General features: G+C 41.3%; 2 protein-coding genes across 2 annotated transcripts in view; both read right to left on the bottom strand.

Moving 5' to 3' along the window:
* The window catches only part of LOC105200671 (sodium/potassium/calcium exchanger 3), a 192,178-nt gene that overhangs the window by 105,892 nt on the left and 62,518 nt on the right, over positions 1-23,768 (bottom strand). Inside the window, exons 5-6 of the mRNA XM_039451622.1 lie at positions 973-1,074; positions 434-490 (exon numbers count right to left, since the gene is read on the bottom strand). Of these exons, the coding sequence (XP_039307556.1) occupies positions 434-490; positions 973-1,074 (159 nt within the window). The remainder of the gene's footprint in view (positions 1-433; positions 491-972; positions 1,075-23,768) is intronic.
* LOC120358218 lies at positions 8,325-9,920 on the bottom strand. Its single transcript, XM_039451625.1, has one exon. The coding sequence runs from the start codon at positions 9,601-9,603 to the stop codon at positions 9,367-9,369; it is 237 nt and encodes a 78-aa protein (XP_039307559.1). The 5' UTR covers positions 9,604-9,920; the 3' UTR covers positions 8,325-9,366.

Raw genomic sequence — 23,768 nt, 5'->3', positions numbered from 1 at the left:
ATGATTATGACCTAGTTCATAATTTTTTCTTTAAGTTTTTTTTACTAAATCTACGTTGATTAGGATAACGATACATGTAACCGTCTTTACGAAGCTCTTGTTTTCATCCAACTAATAGAGATGACATTATACGGACGACATCACATCAACGTTCCAACTATAGCGTTCCCATTCGCACCGCGAACGTTTTAATTATGTAAATAATTTTATGTTGATAAGGGGCAAGTTAGCCCAAAACGTCCAGCGTTTTTCATTTATGTAAATATCTAATTATAGAATTTTATTGACATCTTATCTATTCTCGCTCTTATTGAACTTTTTAATGATTAATGAATGTTTTTACACAAAAGAGCACGAACTAATTTATGAATTATTTATATTTTTGTGCTTATTATAAATACGTATACAATTGAACTCTGCAGTATATACATACCTGATTCGTCCTGATCACTCAAACTAAATCCATTCATCTCCGTTTCTTTGACGAGGTCTGTTCATTTTAGAATGAAAGATAGCCAAGTATGAGATTACATTTTTTACGAGTAGTTATCGAACACAATCCCTGCAAAGAGATACGCGAATTAAAAAGGATTGATAGGGGTTTATTTCGCTATAAATCTTTCAATTCACAAAGTCAAATATTGACTTTAAGAATTGGTGATTCTTCTGTGTGTTATTCTTTTCCTACTTATTCATCAATATTGTTTTGTTTGCTAATTTGTCCATTTATTCTAATACTTTTTGTATTAAATTTATTTGGATTAAATTGTAATAACGGAACTATTGAAAGGGAGATAAAACAACATTTGCTTTAGTAAAAATAAAAAGGGACTTAAAAATATTCAAAGCAAAGTCTGACTTCAATGAAGTTCAAATGTTAATATCACACAGAATGAAATTGTATCAATTCTTTTTAATTCACTCATTTTTGCAGAGAGTAATGAATTATAAAGTAATTAGTAGTGCTCTTACGATTTGGCAGAAGGGGACTCTCCTCGCAGATATTTCTGTATTTTTTTCTCCTAGACGTAATTCGTCTGATGAAATTGTTGATACGACGATTGAAACACATTGCTGAAAAATGTAAACGTCCTAATTATTGTAATCATTTAAGACAAATTTATAGTGATGCTACCCAGCTAGAAATGTTTAGTTGATACGACGTTGAATCAGCATTAAAAACCAAATGTCGAAATTCTGATTGATTTGGCATCGAAAGCGTAACAAATATCAATAACTATTCAACTATCGTTTCGACGTCGATTTAACGTCGAAATAACCCAATGGAAACGGGTAAGTGGAATCCACGTTTTTTTCATGTGGATCTAAATAGAATCTACGTGAGCAAAACAATATTTTTATAATATTAAAAAAAAAATTTCCCCCAAAAAATTTCATTCTTAGAAATTTTTTTTGGGAAATTCCTAAGCGATCACTCATCCAAGTCGTGACCCTGGTGAACATTGCTTAACCTTTGTGATCGTTGCAGACTGATTCCTCGTGATGACCTGTAAACACTTTGTGCTGATACATGTATACAGGGCAATCCATAATGGTTGGAACAACTATTTACCAGATGATTTACTGACTTCACTTTATATAAATTACATGGACCGCAGTTGATAAGTTATCTCTTATGGTAAATAGTTGTACCAACCATTATGGATCACCCTGTATAATTGGTAGATCAGGACAAGGTACGTTATTGAAAAAATAAAATATGTATAATTAAAGTACATTATTTATATAAACAAATTACAGTTTCTTTTTACTAATTTCACGGAATGCGGAATAGCATCTAGAATAACTTTTCTGTTATTTGTTTAAATAAGATTGCAATTAGAAAATATATGTCAATATAATACAATAATTAAATTAAATATGAAAATATTTTTATTAAAAAAGCATTTAAAAAACAATTAAAAAATATTGTTTGCTCATTAGAATGTAGATCAAGGTTTCATTTATTGACCTATTTTGTCTATCAATAATATTTATGTTTCTCAACAATACTGTGTTCAAGAAAGATCTTGAAAGGACTTCAAAATAAAAAAAACACAAGTATATGTTGTAAATAATCATTTCGGCGTTGAATCAATCTTGATTCAACATGCTTTGATAAGAAGCGATCGATATTGTAGGAATATCGATCTTTTTTTATTGACTCAACCAGCTGTTAATCATATCGACGTCGAATTAATCTTGAATCAAGGTTACCGTTCTGAGTGGGTATTAAATCTTTTGCATTTTTAAATTGTTTAAAATTGTTATAATCGTTGATACAAGTATAGTGCAATCCTTGTTTTGTGATTTGTTTGTGGCTCAAGATTCTTTTCAATAAAATACTATTGTATGTTGACTAACTCTTATACAGGGTGATTCAAAATAACCTCATGTCCTTGAAAAAACATATACCTGAGGTTATTCTGAAACAACTTTTCCTTTGGCAAAAACTTGTCCAAAGCATAGTTTTTAAATAATAAAAAGGACTAGTTATCTAATAACCGGGCACGAATAGCGGTGAAGTGGGACTGGCGCAACTCACCGTTCGATATCGGCAATTACATAAGGCAATCGCAGTGGTAAGCTGACAGCTCGAACATTGCTTTCTCTCCTTTCCCCCTTTCTCTCACTCTCTCTCCCGCTTTTTCAAAGCCTCTATCCCATTCTCATTCTCATTCTGTTAGTGAAAATAACTCGGTAGTATAAAGTATATATAGTTGGTAGAGTTACAAAGAGGTTTAAAAAGCACGCAGCATCGTGTGTATACGTGGATGCAAGAAGACGCGAAAAACGCAAGTGCGCAGATGCGCAGCGTAAGCAGATCGACCCATCGATCTAAGTTTCTAGGAAATAATGCCACCACAACTGACAACTACGGCGCGGAACATTTATCTCCAACACCTCCTCTTGTTCCCGATGTCATTTCCATTTTTTCAAGACATTTTGAAATTGTAGGCCAAGGTAGAGGCTTTGTAAGTAAATCTGCTACTTGATTGCTTGAAGATACATATGTGACATGAATCTTCCCAGCTTCCTGTTTCTGTTTGATGCGATAAAATCGAACCCCAATATGTTTGGTTCTTTTATGGAACTCCGGATTTCTTGACATTGCTATAGCTGCTTGATTGTCTATTTTCAATTCTGTTGACTTTGCTTGCTTTAATCAAAGAAATTCAATAAGTGATCTCAACCAAAGAAGTTCTTTTAATGCTTACGACATTGACATGTATTCCGTTTCCAATGAAGAGACTGTAATACGTTGTAGACTCAATGACCAAGCAATCGGTCCACCATGAATAAGAAAAACATATCCGGACGTGAATCTTCTCTCTTCCAGTTCACCGTAGTCGGAATCGCAATATCCAATCAATTCATCTGATAATTTTTTGTGGAAATACAATGAGACATTGATCGTGCCTTTGAGATACTTCATAACACGCTTCACTGCCTTCCAGTGAAGTTGCAGTGGATCATTAGAATATCGGGCAAGTTTGCTCACTACATACGAGATATCTGGTTCGACACTGTAGCAATATACTTCAAGCAGCCAATTGCTTCTCTGTAGGGAAAACGTTTTTCCTCATCTTTCGTTTCTTTGAGTACAGTTGATTCAATAGACGAATCCATTGGAGACTTTACAGATTTGTAGTTCTCCATTCCAAAACAATGCAACATACGTGAAATGTATCCTTGTTGGTTGATGCATAGTGTCCCTGTCTCTCGATTTCGAGTTATTTCCATTCCAACGTAACACTTCTGCTCATGACAGAAGCTTCAAATTCCGAGACCAACGATGAAACAAAGATGTGCAGTGTTCTCTTTCTATTGCATGCTATCAAGCCGTCATCAACATATATAGTTATAGTTTTAAAGGCTCAGAAAAAATCTGTTTTCTTCAATTTTTCCGCGGATTTTTTCGGTTTTTTTCCCAAGGTTAGAAAAATTTATCGAAAAATTTCAAAAAGGATTAAAGTTTTACGACATGATTTCTTAACTTTAGTTCGTCATACTTATTTTCGAATCCGTAGTTTGCCATACTCAATGCCATAGCTTAATTTTTCGTTTTATTACTTTCATACTAATTAAAGTTTTTAAGCTTGTATTATAAAAATTAAAAATATGTAGTCTAAATTTAATGTTCATAAGATAATAGTAGGTCGAAAAAATAATTTAAATTTAAAGTAATTACATTTATAACAAAATATGTAGGAAAAAATAAACTATAAAACGAGACTACACTTCAGGAGTTTATTAAACCGGAATATAGAGAACTAAAGTTAGAAATCTGTGTCAATGAGAAATAACTACAGAATGGTTCATACAAAATTAGATTGATGTTAGTCTTTGTCTTTAAGTTTTTCTCAGACAGCATAAGAGAAAGAACGTTGGCTCTATAAGCTTGTGCGAGCAGTCCGTAAGCCATCTTTTGTAATCTCTTCTGGTAAAATTTCTTATGGTAATTGGGAAAATTATGATTCACATGTCTAGAGCTAATGCTGAGTTCATTTTATATGTACATATTTTCACAATAACTGCTTGTGCAGAGAATATGTACAAAGTACAGTTATACATTTAAACTCTACTATGTTACTACTGGAAGTTTAGACTATGTTCTACTATAAAAATAGAAGAAAAAAAAAAATTTTAACAAAAAAATAAGATTACATAACTTCCAGGATTATATTAATGTGATGAAAGACATTAAAAATTAAGTAACATGTCATTTATATAGTAAAAGCAGCAATTTTTTTGCAAAAAAGCAATTTTTCCGAAAAAACGGAAATTTTTCCGGTTTTTTTCCAGCGATTTGAAAAAAGCGTTTTTTTTTAACTATAATATAGAGATAGTATCATCTAATCATCCGTATGAGCACTTTTCACGAAGACACACGGATCAGCTTCCGATTGCTTAAAACCATGAGACATAACAATATCGTTGAATCTATTATTCCAATTTTGGGGTGCTTGCTTGAGTCCATACAGTCCTTTCTTTAAGTGACAAACACGACTTGATCTTCATACCCCTCTGGCTGTTGCATATAGACATCTTCTTCCAATGGACTATTCAAAACAGCCGTCTTCACGTCAAACTGTACAAGTTCCATGTTGTATTTAGCTACTGTAGCTAAAATTGCTCTCACCGATTCATAACGTACTACCGGCGAAAAAGTTTCAAAATAATTTATGCCCTGAGTTTGGCTAAAGCGTCGAGCGACTAATCTCGCCTTATAACGTTTGATTGTTCCATCGGGCCGCAACTTCGATTTATAAACCCATCGACATAAAACTATAGATTGTCCATCTGGTAACGATTTAAGTTCCCAAGTGTTATTCTTACGTATGGACGCCATTTCATCATCCATCGCTTGCTTTCAGCACTCAGAATCATCTCTTGAGATTGCATCTTTGTAGGAGACTGGGTCCAGAGATACTTTCATTGCAACTATTCGTCCTATCTCGCAGTACTCGGTCTGATAGAGATACTGATTTTTGATAAAACCGTGACCTTACTGGTCGTGTTCTTTTTTTTTGAGGTTCAGGTGAAACTTGAATTACTTCTCCTTCGTCTGAATAGAATTTGTCGGTAGAGTCATTCTCTCTAGATAAATCTTCAAGAGTGTCTTTTTGCTTGAATAATTCCGTAGAAACCTCCTCTTGCTCTTCGAACATTAGCGGAAAAAGAATTTGCTCATTCGTATTTGTTACAACCTCTATTGTGACATCGACGACTCTTTCCACAATCTAGAAAGATATTCGATCGATACATGTAACATACAATTTAAATAAGAAAGCCTATTCGGTCATAGCTGGATCTCAGTGCTTTATGTATACGTGTGATTTTATATACTTTCTCAAACTCAAGCAAACTGTACGCCGTTACTTTCGGTCATATAACACAGTTGTAATCGAATAAGAGTTAGTAATATCACTTTTATTAAATTAAAATTAATTTAATAATACTTGATGCTTACTAGCATCTACCATATATTAACCCTTCCCCCCTCTGAAAAAACTGTAAAGAATTTATTGCAAAAAATATCACCTCAGCCAGGGTTCGAACCTGGGACCTCCCAAATCTCCAGTACAGTTGTCTTAGCTAACTCGACCAGGCTGTGATGATATTTCTCGCAATAACTGACTATGAGTTAGAACGCATGTGATGGCCGTATGATTTCAAATCCAGAGATTTGGAAGGTCCCAGGTTCGAACCCTGGCTGAGGTGATATTTTTTGCAATAAATTCTTTACAGTTTTTTCAGAGGGAAAAGAGTTAATATAGATGCACATCTAGTAAGCATCAAATATTATTAAATTAATTTTAATTTAATAAAAGTGATATTACTAACTCTTATTCGATTATAACTGTGTTATATGACCGAAAGTAACGGCGCGTAGTTTAGTTAAGTTTGAAAAAGTATATAAAATCACACGTATACATAAAGCACTGAGATCCAGCTATGACCGAATAGGTCTTCTTATTTAAAGTGTATCTTTCAACAATCTTCTTTTCAAGATCGAAGACCCGATAAATCTTGTCAGTATAACGATCACATCCAACAAATATCATCTTTTTTGTTTTAGATCCATCTTATGTCTTGTCGAGTTAAGAATACGAAAAAAAGCCCCAAAAACCCTCAAGTGAGTTACCTCAGGCTTCTTTCCATACCATTCACTATATGGAGTTGTAACTCTTCGGTTTGGTACCCGATTACGAAGGTATGCAGCCGTTCCAGCTTCGGTCCATAACAGATGACGATCCGTTTTCAAAGGTCAGCGTTAAATAACAGCGATCGAGCAGTATCACATAGTGTACAATTCTCTTGTTCTGCCATATCATTGCACTGTTTTACATTTGGTGGCGACAGTTCGTGTATAATGTTCAGTTACCGCAGGACTTCTTTCACCTTTTCATTTATGTACTCGGTTCTGTTATCAGTTCTCAACGAAATTGCTTTCCTTCCAGTTTTCTTCTCTGTTGCTAGTAAAAATATCTTCAGAATACTTGATACTCCTTCTTTTGATTTCATGAAGAAAACTCTGCAATAACCAGATGCCTTGTTCTTAAGTGTCAAGAAGTACGAGGTGTGTTCAAAAAGTATCGCGAATTTTGTGTTTTTTCAAAAATTATTTATTTATTCATGAATATCTATTTTGTCCCCTTCAAAGTAATCCCCATGAGATATTATACACTTGTGCCAACGGTTTTTCCAATCTTCGAAGCACTTCAAAAAATCATTTTTTTTTATCTTGTTCAGCTCCTCCTTCGATGCCGTCTTTATCTCGTCAAGCGTAGCGTAACGTCGTCCTTTCATGGGCCTCTTCAGTTTAGGGAACAAGAAAAAGTCACAGGGGGCCAGATCTGGGGAATACGGTGGCTGCGGCATCATTAGTGTGTTGTTTTTGGCCAAAAAGTCGCACACAAGCAACGATGTGTGAGCAGGGGCGTTATCGTGGTGCAAAAGCCAATTTTTGTTCTTCCACAAATCCGGGCGTTTCTGGCGGATTGCTTCGCGCAAATTGCGCATAACTTGCAGGTAATATTCCTTATTGACCGTTCTACCCTGTGGCAAGAACTCATGATGCACCACGCCCCTGCAATCGAAGAAAACTGTCAGCAAAACTTTCACATTCGACCGAACTTGGCGCGCTTTTTTCGGTCTTGGTTCGTGCGGCAGCTTCCATTGAGATGATTGAGCTTTGGTTTCCACGTCATAACCATAAACCCACGATTCGTCACCAGTTATGACCCTCTGGAGCAAATTTGGGTCGTCGCGGACAGAGTCCAACATCTCATTAGCAATGTTCATGCGATGCTGTTTTTGGTCGCAATTGAGCAATTTTGGTACGAATTTCGCGGCGACCCGTCTCATGCCCAAATCATTGATAAAAATCGAATGGCACGAGCCAATCGATATGTTTAGGTCCTCAGCAACTTCTCTAACGGTGATTCGACGATTGGCCAATACCATTTTCTCCACTTCATTAATTTTTTCGTCTGTTGTTGAAGTGCTCGGGCGTCCGGCACGCTCTTCGTCGTTCACATCTTCTCGGCCTTCTGAGAACATTTTGTACCACCGATAAACGTTGCTTCGGTCCAAGGTAGCTTCTCCGTATGCCACAGTCAACATTCGGAATGCATCCGCGCACTTAATTTCGTTTTTCACACAAAATTTGATACAGGTTCTTTGATCCATTTTTTTGAATAGGTAAAAGTCGAAGACGATCCAAAACACGTGCAAGCAAAGCAGCTGTCAACAATTAAGTGAACATTCAAAATGGCCGAGCTTGTCGGCATAAGTGAGAGACATGAGTACCAACATAACGCCACAAAAAGATCGAAATTCGAATATACGTAACCCGCGAAAATTCAAAATTTGCGATACTTTTTGAACACATCTCGTACTTGTAATTATTCCATGACGTAACTCCAACATGACACACATCTGAATGAAAACGTTGACCGAGTAAGCATTCACGTTTTTCTTGAGCGGGATGTGGACTTATTGTTTGTTTTCCAAAATGGCAGAAATCGCAATCATCTCGTTTCTTTAAAATTACATCAAGGCCATCAACAAAATTATTTTTCACCATTGCTCGTATCATATTGTCACTAACATGACCAAGGCGTTGATGCCATAGTTTAATTAATTGAGCAATTTTTACAGAAGCTGATGGCGGTACAACTTGAATAAAAGGTACATACTGACTGTTAATCCTTCTTCCATCGAGTATTGTCTTCCATCCATCCATTAACTGCATAGTTCCATTTCTGTGATAGAATTTATAACCTCTGGTTTTCTCCATAAATGTAGTTGAAAAGAGTGATTCACTACCTAATATCTTCACAGTAGTATTCCGTTTTCCATACTCGTTTTTCCCACTTTTTACCATCAATTGATTTTTCAATCCAAATATCACCAACGTGAGTAGCTTTTAATGTTTTACCATCGGCAATGTTTAATGTAAGTGGTACATCTATCTTTCTGAGTAGTGAAAACCATTCAACATCACCAGTAAGATGAACAAGCTTCAAGGATATCTCCGCTGACAAAATGGACCAGCTTGTAACAAAACTATTGAAATCGTTCGGCAGGCATTCTAGAATCTTTGCCATTATTTTTATTAAATCTATTTCCAAAATCTTTGGAATCTAGAGCTTCAATCTTACGTGCAATAGCTTTTAATCCTGATACGAACGTACCGACTGTGTCATTAGACTTCCATGAATAACGAAAGAACTCACGTAGCAATTCCAATAAAGCATTTAACGTCTTCGGCTCGAAAAACGTTTTGATCCTTTTCATAATGTCTGTTGACGTTTCGCAGTCGCATACCTGATCAAAAGTTGTGTCGTCGAGCGTTGATCAAATAACAGACCATGCCTTGCTGTCCTTCACTCTCCAGTCATCAATTTCCTTCACATTGGACATAACGACACCGTCCTTGGATCTCACCTCGCTTGGCTTAGTCGTCCTTCTAGTTGTAACTTCCAAAATTTGATAACTCTCTAGAGCATCACGGATCTCGATTTTCCAACGACTATACGTTGCTTTCCTGAGCTTGGTAGCTCGAATGTCTCTCAGTGTAGTTTCCGTAGCCATCGTTCCGTTACCGGCAATTCTCTTAACTCACTAGTCTCTAACCTCTTTTTAATCAGCACGGATTAAGTCTCATAATCCGTTAGTAAAAGTAACTCGGTAGTGCAGAGTGAGACACACAATTATTAGTACAAAGTATATATATTTGGTAATGTTACAAAGAGATTTAAAAAGCACGCAGCAGCGTGTGTATACGTGGATGCAAGAAGACGCGGAAAACGCAAGTGCGCAGACGCGCAGCATAAGCAGATCGACCCATCAATCTAAAGTATCTAAACCTCTAGGAAGTAATACCACCACAACTACGGCGCGGAACATTTATCTCCAATACATTTTTTTCTTATTTATTTATCAATTCATACACTAACACTGAAATAATGCTAGAATTAAAAACAATATTTAATTATTTGACGTCTTGCTTTAAATAATTTTGTACGTGTAAAAAAATATCTTTTTTAGTCAAAAATACCATATTTAAAATGTGATTGAAAAATAAAAATGCAGATTGAGAGAGAAAGAGAGAGAGAGAGACAAGTCGGATCAAATTTAAATGTATATACTCACTTATCATCCTGCACAGCAATCAGCCTTTATCTTTACAAAGATAAAATATCCATATTAAACTTGAGATTTTTCTTTTTTTTTTTTTAAATTACATCACTTGTGACATTTACTGCAATCATTCTTGTGATCGAAAAATACTAACGCATCACTTTATATAAATCACTATCGTTAATTACTATTAGTCACTATTAATCACGCGTGAAAATTACTCAAAAAATAAAACACGTGCATGTGACTGTGATCTTGAAGATTTCAAGATTATCCCGGTTTTGACGGCCGAAAGACTGAGTTTGATATGAGACAAGAGATAGTCGCTTGAGAAACATGAGTGCGCCACGGGTGCAATGTTTGGGGGCTCATCTGGGATAACCATGAAATCTTCGAGTACATGGTCACAGGTGCAATAGTATTTTTAATTTTTAATTATCGCGTTCTGACTTTTAGAACGTCAATCGCGCAATGATACCGCGAACAATAAAACTAGTCGACCGCTCGTTTGTGAAGCAAAGCTTATAACCTAACCCTTTTGTTGTAAACACGTGTCGTGTGTTCGTCGTGTAAACACGTGCTTTTTTTTAGTAATTCTCACGCGTGATTAGTAGTGACTAATAGTAATTGACGATAGTAATTTGTATAAAGTGATGCGTTAGTAATTTTCTATCAAGAGAATGATTGCAGTGAATGTGACAAGTGATATTGTTTAAGAAGAAAAGAGGAAAATCTTGAGTTTAATATGGATATTCTGTTTTCGTGAAAATAAAGCTGATTGCTGTGCAGGATGATAAGTGAGTATACACATTCAAATTTGATCGAACTCGTCTCTCTCTCTTTCTCTTTCACTCTGCATTTTTATTTGTCAATAACGCATTTTAAATATGCTATTTTTGACTTAAAGGAATATTTCTTTAATCGTACACAATTATTTAAAAAAAACTGTCAAATAATTAAATATCATTTTTAATTCTAGCATTATTTTAGTGTCAGTAAATGAATTGATAAATAAATAAGAAAAAAATGATAATGAGAATGGGATAGAGGTTTTGAAAAAGCGGGTGAGAGAGAGGAGGGGGGGGGGGAAAGCACTGTTCGAGCTGTCAACTGATCATTGCAATCGCCTCACGTCTATATCGAACGCTGAATTGTACCGACCCTGTCTCACCGTTATACGCGCCCGGTTATTCGATAAATATTTCCTTTTATAAATTATAAATTAAGCTTCGGACAAGTTTTTGCCAAAGAAAAAGTTGTTTTCGAATAACCTCAGGTTCTATGTCTCTTCAAGGACATAAGGTTATTCTGAATCACCCTGTATACGACGTTCTATTTAGTATATTGACTTAGGATGAATCACGCCACAGAACGTCCAAACTGGTGCTAAAAACTTCCATCTGTTTTGCAACAAATACATAGAGAAAAGTCTCTAATACTGGCACTTACTTTTTATACAATAAAAGGTAAATAAGGCTAATGAGAGTGCTGCGCGGTTATTTTTGCGCAAAAGTAAATAGTCAGTTATAGACTGAAAATTATTTAATTGAACGTTTCGACTCTCTTTGGAGTCATCATCAGCAAAAAGTTACAATAAAGAATGCATCTTTCTAACGAATTAATAGTCTACCTTGATAAAAGTTTCGGATAGAATTTTAATACAAACTTTCCCGAATTTTTACGAACAGTTCCGAAATCTGTGTCCGTTCTAAATCGAGATCATCCAAATCAAATTTGTAACCCTTTTCAATCCGTTCATCAATTCCAAATTCTATCCTATTAAATTCGTAATACATTAGGAAATCAATTTCAATCTGTACATTCTCTCTCTTCATCATTTTAATTCGAATGAATCTGAAGCAGTCATTCAATCTGTTAGAAAATATTTGAATAACACAAGTTGTAAAATTTCTAATATTAAATTATATCATAAAATACTTAAAATTCGACAAATTACATTAAATTAAAAAACTATAAATTTTAGTAGGTAACTGTTACTTATTCGTGTGCTATTACAAACAGGAATATTTATATTAATCACATGACAATTACGGCAGGGCAGCAGTTAGATGCCGTGCGCAATGGTAAAACTCATGTATTACATAAATATAAAAATAGTCAGTTTTCACAGCTTTGATATTACAACAGACTGTCGGATGAGACTCAATCTAATCTTAACTTACACAATAAAATGTATTCTCAAGTAAATTAAAGGAAAGGAACAAAATAAAAGCTGATACCTGAATTAGAATAAACGGGAAAATACAACTTTTTAGTCAAGTAACGTTATTAATTTTTGATTTTTCTCGATAGTTTTTTGTGTAAACTTCTGTCGATGTCTAGCCCGAGACGAGAACCTGGCACTCTTTTTCTTTCTTTCTTTGTCTAATCGGCAGCTCACGTCCGATCGTCCGAGCGGTTGCATGAATCGGCAATTGTACAGTTAGAAACGAGAACTCTATGTTCTCCCTTATTCTGCCAGAAAGGCACCTCACGCCCGAACGGCTATAGGAATCAGCAGGCATACAGCCAGAGACGAGAATCTCGTGTGCTCTCTCACTCCACGCCCAAATGGCTACACAAATCGGTAAGACTTTGGCTAAACACGAGAACCTTGTACTCTCTCTCATACTCCACGCCCGAATAGTTGTATAAATCGTATAAATAGTCGTATAGCAGAGAACTCTGTGTTCTCTCTCAGTGCCTCACAATGCAGATACACTCGTAAAAGGACTTTTTTCTTTATACGGCGATGCCACATCAGAAATAAAAGCAACTCAAATCTCGCTCGTCACCAACGACAACCGAAAGCGTTAATTTCGCCAACCTCCTTTCCCGCTACAACCAGCGCCGCCGTATAGGCTTACCAACAGATTATCTGAACGCACAGAACATGCCACGCGGGAGGTTTAAACACAATCTTTTTTAATCATTAAGTCTAATCCGAATGAATCTGAGGCTTATTCTAATAATCTCTTCAATCTTTCTTAATCTGTGAGTCCAATCCAAACGAATCTGAGGCTCACCCGAACAAGGTTTTCAATCCTTCTTAATCAATGCGGTTTCTCGAGGTTCATTCAGAATAAGTCCGAAACAAACTTTTGAACTTTTTCAATCCGTGCATCCAATCTAAATGATTCAGAAACTCATCCGGAAAAATTTTCAGCTTTCTCAATCCGTGAATTTAATCCAAATGAATCCAAGACTAGTCCAGTTAAGGTTTTTAATCTTTTTTAATCCGTGCGGTTTCTTGAGGTTCAATTGGAATGAATCCGACAACAATTCGAAATAAGCTTCCTAATTTTTTTAATCCGTGCTTTCAATCCGAATAATTCTAGAATATATATGATTTTATATATATATGGATATAAATGATATCCTTCAATTATATGTTTTATCTTTTTGATAACATGGTTTGTCCGTAAAGTAATAAGACTGGCCGTCGCGCGATGCTCTAGTCGCCAGCAGCGCGTTCCCTAGGATTTATGATGGGGAGTCTAAACTAAGCAATGCACCAGGCGGCAACCGCGTCCAAGCGTAGCCACATTAACCAAGGTAATCGGAAGCAGTTTTGCCCAGGTGAAAGCAAAATTTAATCACGTATCGCTACTCCAGCAAATGCTACATTTTTCTACCGCGACAAAAATTCAAAAACAGCTTTTGCACCATGCGTGATCCTCACTACGTCAGAGCTTGGACACGGCTGCCGTTTGGTGCGTTGCTTAGTTTAGACTCCCCATCACAAATCCCACCGACAGAAAACGCGCTACTGGCAACTGTAGCGTGACGGCTAGTCTTATTACTTTACGGACAAACCATGTATATTGATCTATCAGTTATATACAGGTATCAGTACAAAATGTTTACAAGTTATTATGAGGAATCAGTTCACGGCGATCACAGAAGTTAAGCAACGTTTACGGAGTTGCGACTTGGATGGGTGACTGCTTGCAACTTTCCAACGTGATATGAGAAAAGGCTTAATCACCTTATAATTGATGTTATGCAATAGTGACTTACATAAAAGAAAAGATTTGAGTAACTCACTATCAGAAATTGACGACGACCAACGAAGCCATGGATAACTTTATATATTCTTATGACCTTTGATTTACTTGCGGTTAATTCAATGAAGCTATGGATAAAACATTATAAGATCATTTATTCTTTGCGGCAAAGTTATTTAATTGTGTTTATTTTTTCTACAACTTATACTTATTGTTTTGGGTTGCCTGTTTGTATTTATTGAACTTATTTTATTATATGTAATGTACTTATGACGTATAAATTAGTTCATTTACTTATATTCATCTCAGTTTTAAATTTGGCCTCTTATTTTACAATTATATTAGTTTTAATTTTTGGCCTCTTTATTTATTAGTTCTAAACTGCAAACATCAATCTTATTTGTTTTTTCTTCCCATTCTATCTTGGACAATGTATATTCGACTTGCTTTGTGTTTATATGTAATGTTCAATCTCCTGTTAACTGTTTTATTGGAAACATCTTTTACTGACTGCGGCATTCTCAATACCGTTTTTAATAATTACAAGCGTTAAGCTCGTTATCCATCGTTATCGTCGTCGATTTTTGATTGTGAGTCACTCGAATATTTACTTTCCTGTAAGTTACTATTGCATAACATCAATTATAGGTTGATAAAGCATTCCCCCATATCACGTTTGAAAGTTGCACTTTGAATTCGGCAAACTGGCATAGTGACAACCATATTGGATCGACAATGACTAGACTATTAATTCATTAGAAAGATGCGTTCTTTATTATAACTTTTGCTGATGATGACTCCAAAGAAAGTCAAAACGGTCAATTAAATAATTTTCGGTCTATAACTGACTATTTACTTTCGCGCAAAAACAACCGCGCAGTACTTTCATTAACATTCTTTACCTTTTATTGTATTTAATCTTGAGAGTCTTTACTAATTTGTTGTTATTATTCTTTGTTTTTAGTAATATTTTTTAACCCTTAAACACACCGATCCTGTAAAATACGGAAACACATTTTTGAGTCTGGGAGATTTTTTTAACTTTGAGAAGCTATAACTTTGATTACAATCAATATTTTTTTACGATTCTTTTTTTAACAAAAGTTCAAAATCTCACAAGTGTGACTGCATAATCGGCATTGGTGAAAAATAATTTATTGTGAAGTTATAAAAGCAAAACCATTAAGCAAAAATGATAAATTGGTCAAAAATCCACTTTTCTTTAAAAAATCATATCTTCGCAACAAAAAACGTTTAAGAACTTTCAAATTCGGCGTTTTAAAGCTAAAGAGTCACACTTTCAAAATAAAATTTGGCAAAGTCATTTCTTTTAAAAAGTAATTATGTAACATGGAGAATATGAGGTATTTTTGGGCATCTAAAAATTCACTTTAAAAAAAAACATTATATTTTTGCAATAAAAAACTCTGAAAAACTTTACAATACGGCGTTTTAAAGCTAAAGATTCATACTTTCAAAAAAAAATTATATTATTGTCATTTCTATTAAAAATGTACTTATGTAACAAGGCAAATCTGAGATATTTTTGATTAAATCGTCTAAAATTGAAAATTGATGTGTTTTATGATATATTTCGGAAAAACTCTTTCTTCTACAATATTTTATAGTATTCTAACTTTAGACAGAGTATATGCGAATAACATCCGCAAATCGACCTGTTCGAACGTATTTTGTCCAGTTTTTTTATGTAAAATACTCACAAAAAAAGTTTCACTTACACACTATATGGTTCGCATTGACCCTAACAAAACTTTGCTGCCGTGCCGTTCGAATTTTAGTTGACTAAAAAAGTTGATCAACCATATCAATCGAAAGAGGAGATTTTAAACTTTTTTTACGTCTTGGTCCGAACCTCTTATCTCATTCAGTCTTCACATAACTTTCAAAACTTCATATGGGGTCTTTCAGACCCACTTATGTGTTCAAGGGTTAAACAAGAGCTAAAAATAAAATTTTATAAATATGAATACAAACAATTGAGAATTGCCTTTTGTAATAGTTTTAATAGTATTGTTTTGTATTTTGTAATAATTAATGTTTTCGCAATATAATACAAAAACAGCGTCTGAAAAATTGAGCCCTAAAACTGACACAGTGGGCAGTAATGGTGCAGTTCTATAGAGTCGGCGTACGGCGTATTGTTGTATGGCGTGAAGGAACTAAGTCAATCACACACCTTACGCTCGTTTTCGTTACGCCAGCACAAACATCGACTATGATGGTGCAGTCCCATGGAGTCGGCGTACACCCAAGGACTTTGATTCTGTCCATGGGGAAATTTTCCAAACTGAGAAGTCACCACTTTCTACATACTCGCAATTCATGATTAATGAAACGACTAGAGCTTATTGGTCGTTACGTTAATCATGAACTGTAAATATGTAGGAAGATAGCGACTTTTCAGTTTGGAAAATTTCCCCATGGACAGAATCAAAGTCCTTGGGTGTACGGCGTATGGCGTAAAGGAACTAGGCCAATCACAGACTTTAGGCTCGTTTTCATCGCTGACAAGAAAGCCACGCTGATTTTTGCAGCGTTCCAGCATTTACGTAACACATACACATAGACCTTGTGCTGAGACGTTGCCATTGATGCGAAGAATCGCATTTGGAATCTTTACCAAGTCTTGTTCACTAATCTTTTTTTATTAAAATTCAAGTGGAAACTATAAATATTATGTCCTACACAAAATGCGTATGATATGGAAACCATACTATCTCTGATAGCCATACTACTATCTGAAGATAAATATCACAAACAAATTTGAAGACGAGTGCGAGCAGAAATTGGCTCACAAATAACAAATTGTTTCTGTATATGTGGTAAAATAATATACAATAATTTTTTGAATGTTTCTGGTGTTAGTCGAAATAAAAAAAATTTTTCTTTATCTCCGTACATCATTTCTTGTACTAGATTGTGGCTAATCCCTTGTGCTAATCGTCTTTCAATATTAAAAAATGGTCTAACCGAAATCTTCGAGCATTGTGTTTAATTTTAAACACTCTTTTCTTTTCTTTGGCTCTCATTAATTCGTATATTATATATACTTAAATTAATTTTCGACGAATGTCTTTTTTGCTTGAATTACTATTTGAACATTTGTAAACTTTTAAAAATTTTATTAAATTGATTAATGCAAATTCAGACTTTTCTTAACAAAATTATGGAATTTGTTTTGACTTTATATATGTGAATGTATGTGTTAAAACATTACGCTGAAAATTTAATCGACTGTCCCTGGAGCGTATTTACGTCAACGTAATGATCAATAAGCCAACCACAAGATTCCTTTAATATCCATTTCAAAAATGAGTATTGTAAATTAACATTTGATTGGCTTATTAATCTTTACGCCGCGTAAATACGCTCCACGGGACAGTCGATGTTTGTGCTGGTGTAACGAAAACGAACGTAAAGTGTGTGATTAGCCTAGTTCCTTTACGCCATACGCCGATACGCCGTACGCCGATTCCATGGAACTGCACCACCATAGAGCATATTTATGCGGGGTAAAGATTAATAAGCTAATCAAATGTTAATTTACAATACCTATTTTTAAAATAGATATTGAAGGGATCTTGTAATTGGCTTATTTATCATTAAGCCGACGTAAATATGCTCCATGGGACAGTTGATAAAATTTTCAGCGTAATGTTTTAATACATACATTTACATATATAAGGTCGAAACAAATGTCCATAATTTCGTTAATAAAATGTTTGAATTTGGATTAATCAATTTTATAAAACTTTTAAAAGTTTACAAATGTTTAGTAATTTAAGCAAAAAAGACATTTGTCGAAAATTAATTCAAGTATACATAATCAGTACAAAATTACCTTTTTAATAAAAAGTAAAAAAGGCGCCAATGTATACGAGATCTGTTAGAAAAGTATCCAACGTTAATTTTTTTTTGCGAAAACCAGATAGATTTGAATCAAGCGCGCTTGCACGAACCGACCTTGAACCTTTGTGGGCATGCGTGAATTTTTTCCCATCTGTCAATAGCGTCAGTCGCTGACAAGCAGCGTTTAAGTGAGATTATGGCTACGTTCCGTTTTACGTATAACGCGCATGGCACATCATTTTATCCTTGTAATTCTCTAAATGTTAAACAAGGATGAAATGATACATCATGCGCATCACACGTAAAACGGAACGTAGCCTATGTGTAGTGCTCTCGTCGCAGCGTTGGTTTTTAGGTTTCGATACAATTGCGAAGGCTACTTAGAAAGTAAAGAAACGTACGTTAGCTGTGGTTGTACCTGAAAAGATATCTGAGATCAAGTAGCCTTCGCAATTGTATCGAGACCTAAAAACCGACGCTGCGACGAGAGCACTACACATAATCTCATTCAAACGCTGCTAGCCAGCGACTGACGCTATTGACAGGTGAGAAAAAATTCACGCATGCCCACGAAGGTTCAAGGTCGGCTCGTGCAAGCGCGCTTGATTCAAATCTATCAGGTTTTTGCAAAAAAAAAGTATAAGGTCGGATATGTTTATAACAGACCTCGTATATGTTCCCGTAGGGGTCTGGAGTCGTTTCGGGGCCTCCCGAGGCTCTGCAACGACTCCAGATACAGGAATTGGCGTTCCTGCGGTTCCCGAGCTCGCTAGGGGGTCTGCGGTCTCTCGTAGGCCGTAGATTCAGGGATCTCAGCGACCCTGGCGCCCGAGCTGGTATACCGTAATCCGTCACGTGCTGAAATTACGTGCGGGACGGACCGGTGGCCTGGGTCTCACCGCCCGGGCTGCGAGGAGTAAACCTCTATAAAAAATCCAAGGGTGGCGTCAGTGGCGCGGGGTGTCGTTCCGTGTAACAACGGGGCGGTGCTTCGTGTCTCGGACGCCAACGTTTTTAGTAGGTCGGCAGGTATGCTGCCGGGGTGGGGGTGCCGTTCCGGTGTGGTCCCGGGCGGGTGCTTGCGCCCGTCCGTGGCCTCGCTGGGCCGTCTCCCCCGCCTTGGTGGATCCGTCTGCCCATGGCGCCTCGGGCCGATGGTCCCCGGACATCGGCCTGAGTAGGCTCCGGGGCGAGGGTGGGGTTCCCCTCGTTAAATAAGACCCCTCTAATGGATAACATGGGCAGACGACATAAAAAGAAGGTGAACGGACACCCCAGGGCCGGCACGGGGGGGCTATTGTCCCGGGTCCCCCCCTGTCGTCATCGAACGACGGGCGGTCGTGCGGAGTGCCCGCAGGCTCCGACGACCACAGAGCGACTGTGGAGAATGTTACCGCTGCTAACCTCGAGTTAGCAGCGCACCCGGAGCTAACCCGGGAGAGCGTGACGTACCTTCGGCGTGAGACCAGAAGGGTTAAGCGTCGGATACGGGATAGGCGAAGGGCGATGGCCGCCTTGTACCCTGACGTCTACGTCCCTACGGACTCGGAGGAGGAGGAGATTTCCTCCTCCACCGAGGACGAAACCGGGGTGGAGCCGGCTCAACGAGCCGTGGTCCCCGCTACGGGAGTGGTCGGCCCGGGTGGGCGGCCCGGGATGGAGCCGGCCGATAAGGCCGAGGCCCCCGTGCCTTCCACTGGGGCTCAACCGTCGGTCCTGTCACCCGAGGGAAGCCGCGAGGCGGAAGTCGGGGGACGGGGCCCGGTTTGCGGGGTGCGTCGGACGCGTTCCTGTCTCCGGGCCGGCTGCTCGGCGGACGCCGCGAGGCGGATGCCGATCAGCCTGGCGGGGGCGGGGGCGACGCCGGTCGCGTTCGCGCTCGCCGATCCGCATCCGCGGGGGTGGCCGGGGGAGCGAGGGTGAGCCTAGCTCACCCGATGAGTCTCTTCCGGGCACCACCGTGGATGTGGACCGGCCCGAGGAAATGGAGGTTTCGACCTCCAGGGGCGCGACAGAGGCGGTCGCCCCTCCGCCTGAGCCTCCGGAGGAGGTGGTGGTCACCCCGGATATTCCGGGCGTGCCCCCCGAATCCGGGACTCAGCGCGGGAGGAAGCGGGCGCGTGGCCGTCCCCGACTCGATGGGAGCGGACCTTTCAGGTCTCCGTCTCCCCTCTCGGACGGGGCGGACATTGAGGACCGTCTCCACGGAGTGCCCATGGAGGGTTTCCGAGCACGGAGGCTCAGAGCCAACGTGATCCGAGACTCGTCCGAGGATGAAGAAGTGGCGGGGGGGTCAGATTCGCGGCCTAAGCAGCGGATCAAGATACCCCCGACGCTATTTACTCCCGAGCAGCGCCGAGAGCTAGATCGGGAGATCGGCGTCATCTCTCGCAGCACGACGACCGACCTGGCCGGCTTGGCCGACGGTTGGCTGCGAGAGGTGGAAATTGTCCGGACGAAGTGCACCAAGCTAGGGATGCATGGTGCTTTGTCCGGACAAATGAAGAAATGCACCCATCTCGCCCAAGAAGCGGTGATGACCCTGGCCTACAGGGCCATGGGCCGCCTCGGGCGGGATGAGGGGCAGGAAGACGTCGCGGCAGCGGTGCGCGAGGAGGAACTCAGATCCCTCCGCGCCGAGGTCGCGGAACTACGGGGGCAGCTGGGGGTGGCGAGACGAGCACTCGTGCTCGGATCGGGGCCCTCGGCTGCATCCCGGAGCGACGGGGTGGACTCATCCTGCCCCCCGCCGGCCCTGGCATCCGTCCCTGTCCCCGACCCCTCTTCTTTCGAGGAGAGGGTGCTTGGGCTGCTGGGGCGGATGTCTGGGTCGATGGGGGAGATGGAGAAGCGCCTGGCGCGGGTCGAGGATGAGGCGTACTATGCCTCCTCCTCGGCCGGCGCTGGAGCGAAAAGAGTGAGGGGTGGTCGTCGGGGGGACAGGGCTCCGCGGGAGGAGCCCCCTTCCCCCGAGCCACCCAGCGGCCCCGCGGACTCGCCCGCTCGAGCTCCGTCCACGGACGGACCGAGTTGGGCGACCGTGGTGGGCCGCAAGGAGAAGAGGAGGGCTGCTGCGGGGGGGGCGCCGACGAAGAAGTCGGCTCCCGCCCCCGCGCCCTCGAAGATCGGCCGTGGGCGCTCCCTTCCGCGGCCGGGCGTTGCCGGTTCGGGTGCCTCGGCGGGGGAGGTGCGGCATCGCCGCCCCCTCCTCCGCCGGGGTCGCGGCCCGGTAAAAAGAAGAAAAAGAAGGGGCCGAAGGGGGGTAAGCCTGGGGAGGGGACGTCCCGTGCGGCGTCCGCTGCCCCGGGTGCGGTGGGGAGGCGGATCCCGCGCTCCTCCGTGGTGGCAATCACGGTGGAGCCGGGGTGTGCTTCCTACACCGATATTATTAGGAGGTCCAGGGCGGTGATCAATCTGGGGGATATCCTCCCTCAGCCCGCCCTGAGCCTCAAATTCAGGGTTTCGCAGGCCGGGGGAGTCTTATTAGAGATCCCCGGCGCGGATAGTCGGCCGGCGGCGGAGCGCCTCGCGGCCGAAATGAGGCGGGTGGCTGGGGGCCCGGGGATCCGGATAACCTGCCCTATGCGTAGGGTGGGGGTCCGGGTGTCCGGGTTCCTGGACTCCACCGAGCCGGAGGAGGTGGCGGTGGCGCTGGCGTGCGCTGGAGCATGCAGCGCCACCGAAATTGTAGTCGGTCGAGTTACTCGCGGCCGCCGGGGCATGGGCTCTGTAATTGCGCAGTGCCCGGTCGCGGCGGCGGCGAGACTCGCCAAGGTGGGAAAAGTGGCCCTGGGCTGGGCGGCTGCGCGCGTGGAGGCGCTTAAGGCGCCTCCACAGCGATGCTATCGCTGCCTGGCTCAGGGCCACATGCAGCACCGGTGTCCCGGTTACTTTGACCGGTCCCGGTGCTGCTTCAACTGCGGCGGGGAGGGTCACACTCGGGCTCAGTGCGCGAATCCGCCGTTCTGTCCCGAGTGTGCCTCCCGCAACAGGGCAGCCGGCCACCGACCGGGTGGCGCGGGCTGCCCCAAAATACCCCCCATGCCTCGGAGAGCTGGGGGGCCTCCTCCCTCTTCCCCGGATCCGGGGAGAGAGGAGGATATGGAAATGGAGCGGCCTCCGTCGTCGCCGGACGCTGACGCTGCCCGCGGCGCTCAGGCCGTTGGGGGCGACGGTCCGGCGGTGGCCGAGGCCGCCAAGGGGGGTGCGTCTCCCGCGGGCGGGGTCCCAGTAGATGGGCCCCCGGCTGCGGTGGATGCTCGGCTGCCGGGGTCCACCTCGGACACTTCGGAGTCCGGGGAGGAGCCCCCGCCGCCAAAGACGCGCGCGGTCGTGGAGACCGACGCGTGTGACGCCGTCAGCGTGGTGAGCCACGCGTCTGGGGATAACCTCCCCGTGGCCCGGGTGGTTCTGTCCCCCCTCCCCCCCCAACTCCCGCAGAGGGAGCGGAGGGGGAGTAAGGCCACGAGGGAGGCGAGGCCCAAGGGAGGCGCGCCCAGTGCGCCCTCCCCGGGGCCGCCCGTCCTCGGCAAGGGGAAGCGGCGTTAAGTGCCGTTCCTCGGGTGCCCGTCCCTAGCTGCCCCTAGCGCTCGGGGGATGCGACGGGATGGGGCCCAGGCCGATGGGGCCCGACACTAGGCGGGATGTTCTCTCCCCTGGTGTCCGGCCCGGCCACGCGAGCGCCGTGGACGGGAGGTAGTGGGGCGGGCGGCGGCGACCGCTCGTCCCTGGGCGTGGGGCTCGCACCGGCGATATGTCGGGAGCGGCCCCATGGCCCTAAATGGGCGCGGGGGTGCGTGATGCCTCGCTCCGCATCCCCGGGGTCGGGTTAGGCCCTACTGGCTGACGTATCTCGGCTGGGCCAGCAAAGCCCGACTCCCAACCCGACGAACTGGCGCGTCGGGGAGCTTCATGCTCCGATCCCCAGTGGAGGGACGTTGGCGTATGTCTACAAACCCGGTCCCTCCACGCAACGGGGCGAGATGGGCTCGGTGGGTTTTTAGTGGGTAGGCGGGCCGGGCCTCGCCAACTTTCTGCCGCGCAAGCGGTCTGTGCCGGCGAAGGGTACCGCGTCCCGAGTCCCACACTCCCGTGGTCTAGCCAACCCGGGGTACTATGAGTATTTTCCCCCCGTTAAAAAAAAAAAAAAAAAAAAAAAAGGACCTCGTATATGTGCACGCACTTTATATAATTTAACCTAAGTATATTTTATCTAAAAAATAAATAAAATCTTTAAATTCCGCCAATTACAAAAAGAATATATTGCTTTTTGAAATAACTGCTGTATTTACTTAAAAATAAATATCTTAAATTTAATTCAATCTAAAAATATTTTTTCTAAAAAATGTATGAAATCTTTAAATTGCCCCAATTACAAAAAGAATATATTGCTGTTTGAAATAATTGCTGTACTACTTTTAACGAATAAAATGCAAGTGATAGTAGGGAAAGTTTGGGTAGCTCCGGACGGCGGGTATCCCCGGACACTCGAATTTCTTAACAATTAAGCCAAAAACAAAGCGTCACGTTGAAACATGCTCACAACGCGTAGAAACAAATGCAAATTAGTAGTGGCGTCAGCGTTACGCGAGTTACACTTTATAGTGAAATTGGTTATTGCCAATAATCTTTCGTTTGCTCCTATCAAACTTTACAAAAGGATTTCACATATAAAACGTTAGTATTATGACTTAACTTATTGATCACATTATTACATATATTTTACGATTATAAAAGCAT

Source organism: Solenopsis invicta, chromosome 7, assembly GCF_016802725.1.
Source record: "Solenopsis invicta isolate M01_SB chromosome 7, UNIL_Sinv_3.0, whole genome shotgun sequence".
NCBI lineage: Eukaryota > Metazoa > Arthropoda > Insecta > Hymenoptera > Formicidae > Solenopsis > Solenopsis invicta.
The sequence above is the reverse complement of the archived record's forward strand: the minus strand, read 5'-3'. Positions and strand labels throughout refer to the sequence as shown.

Coding starts and splice junctions, on each gene's coding strand:
- LOC120358218 (XM_039451625.1), bottom strand. CDS start 9,603: ATGGCTACGGAAACTACACTGAGAGACATTCGAGCTACCAAGCTCAGG.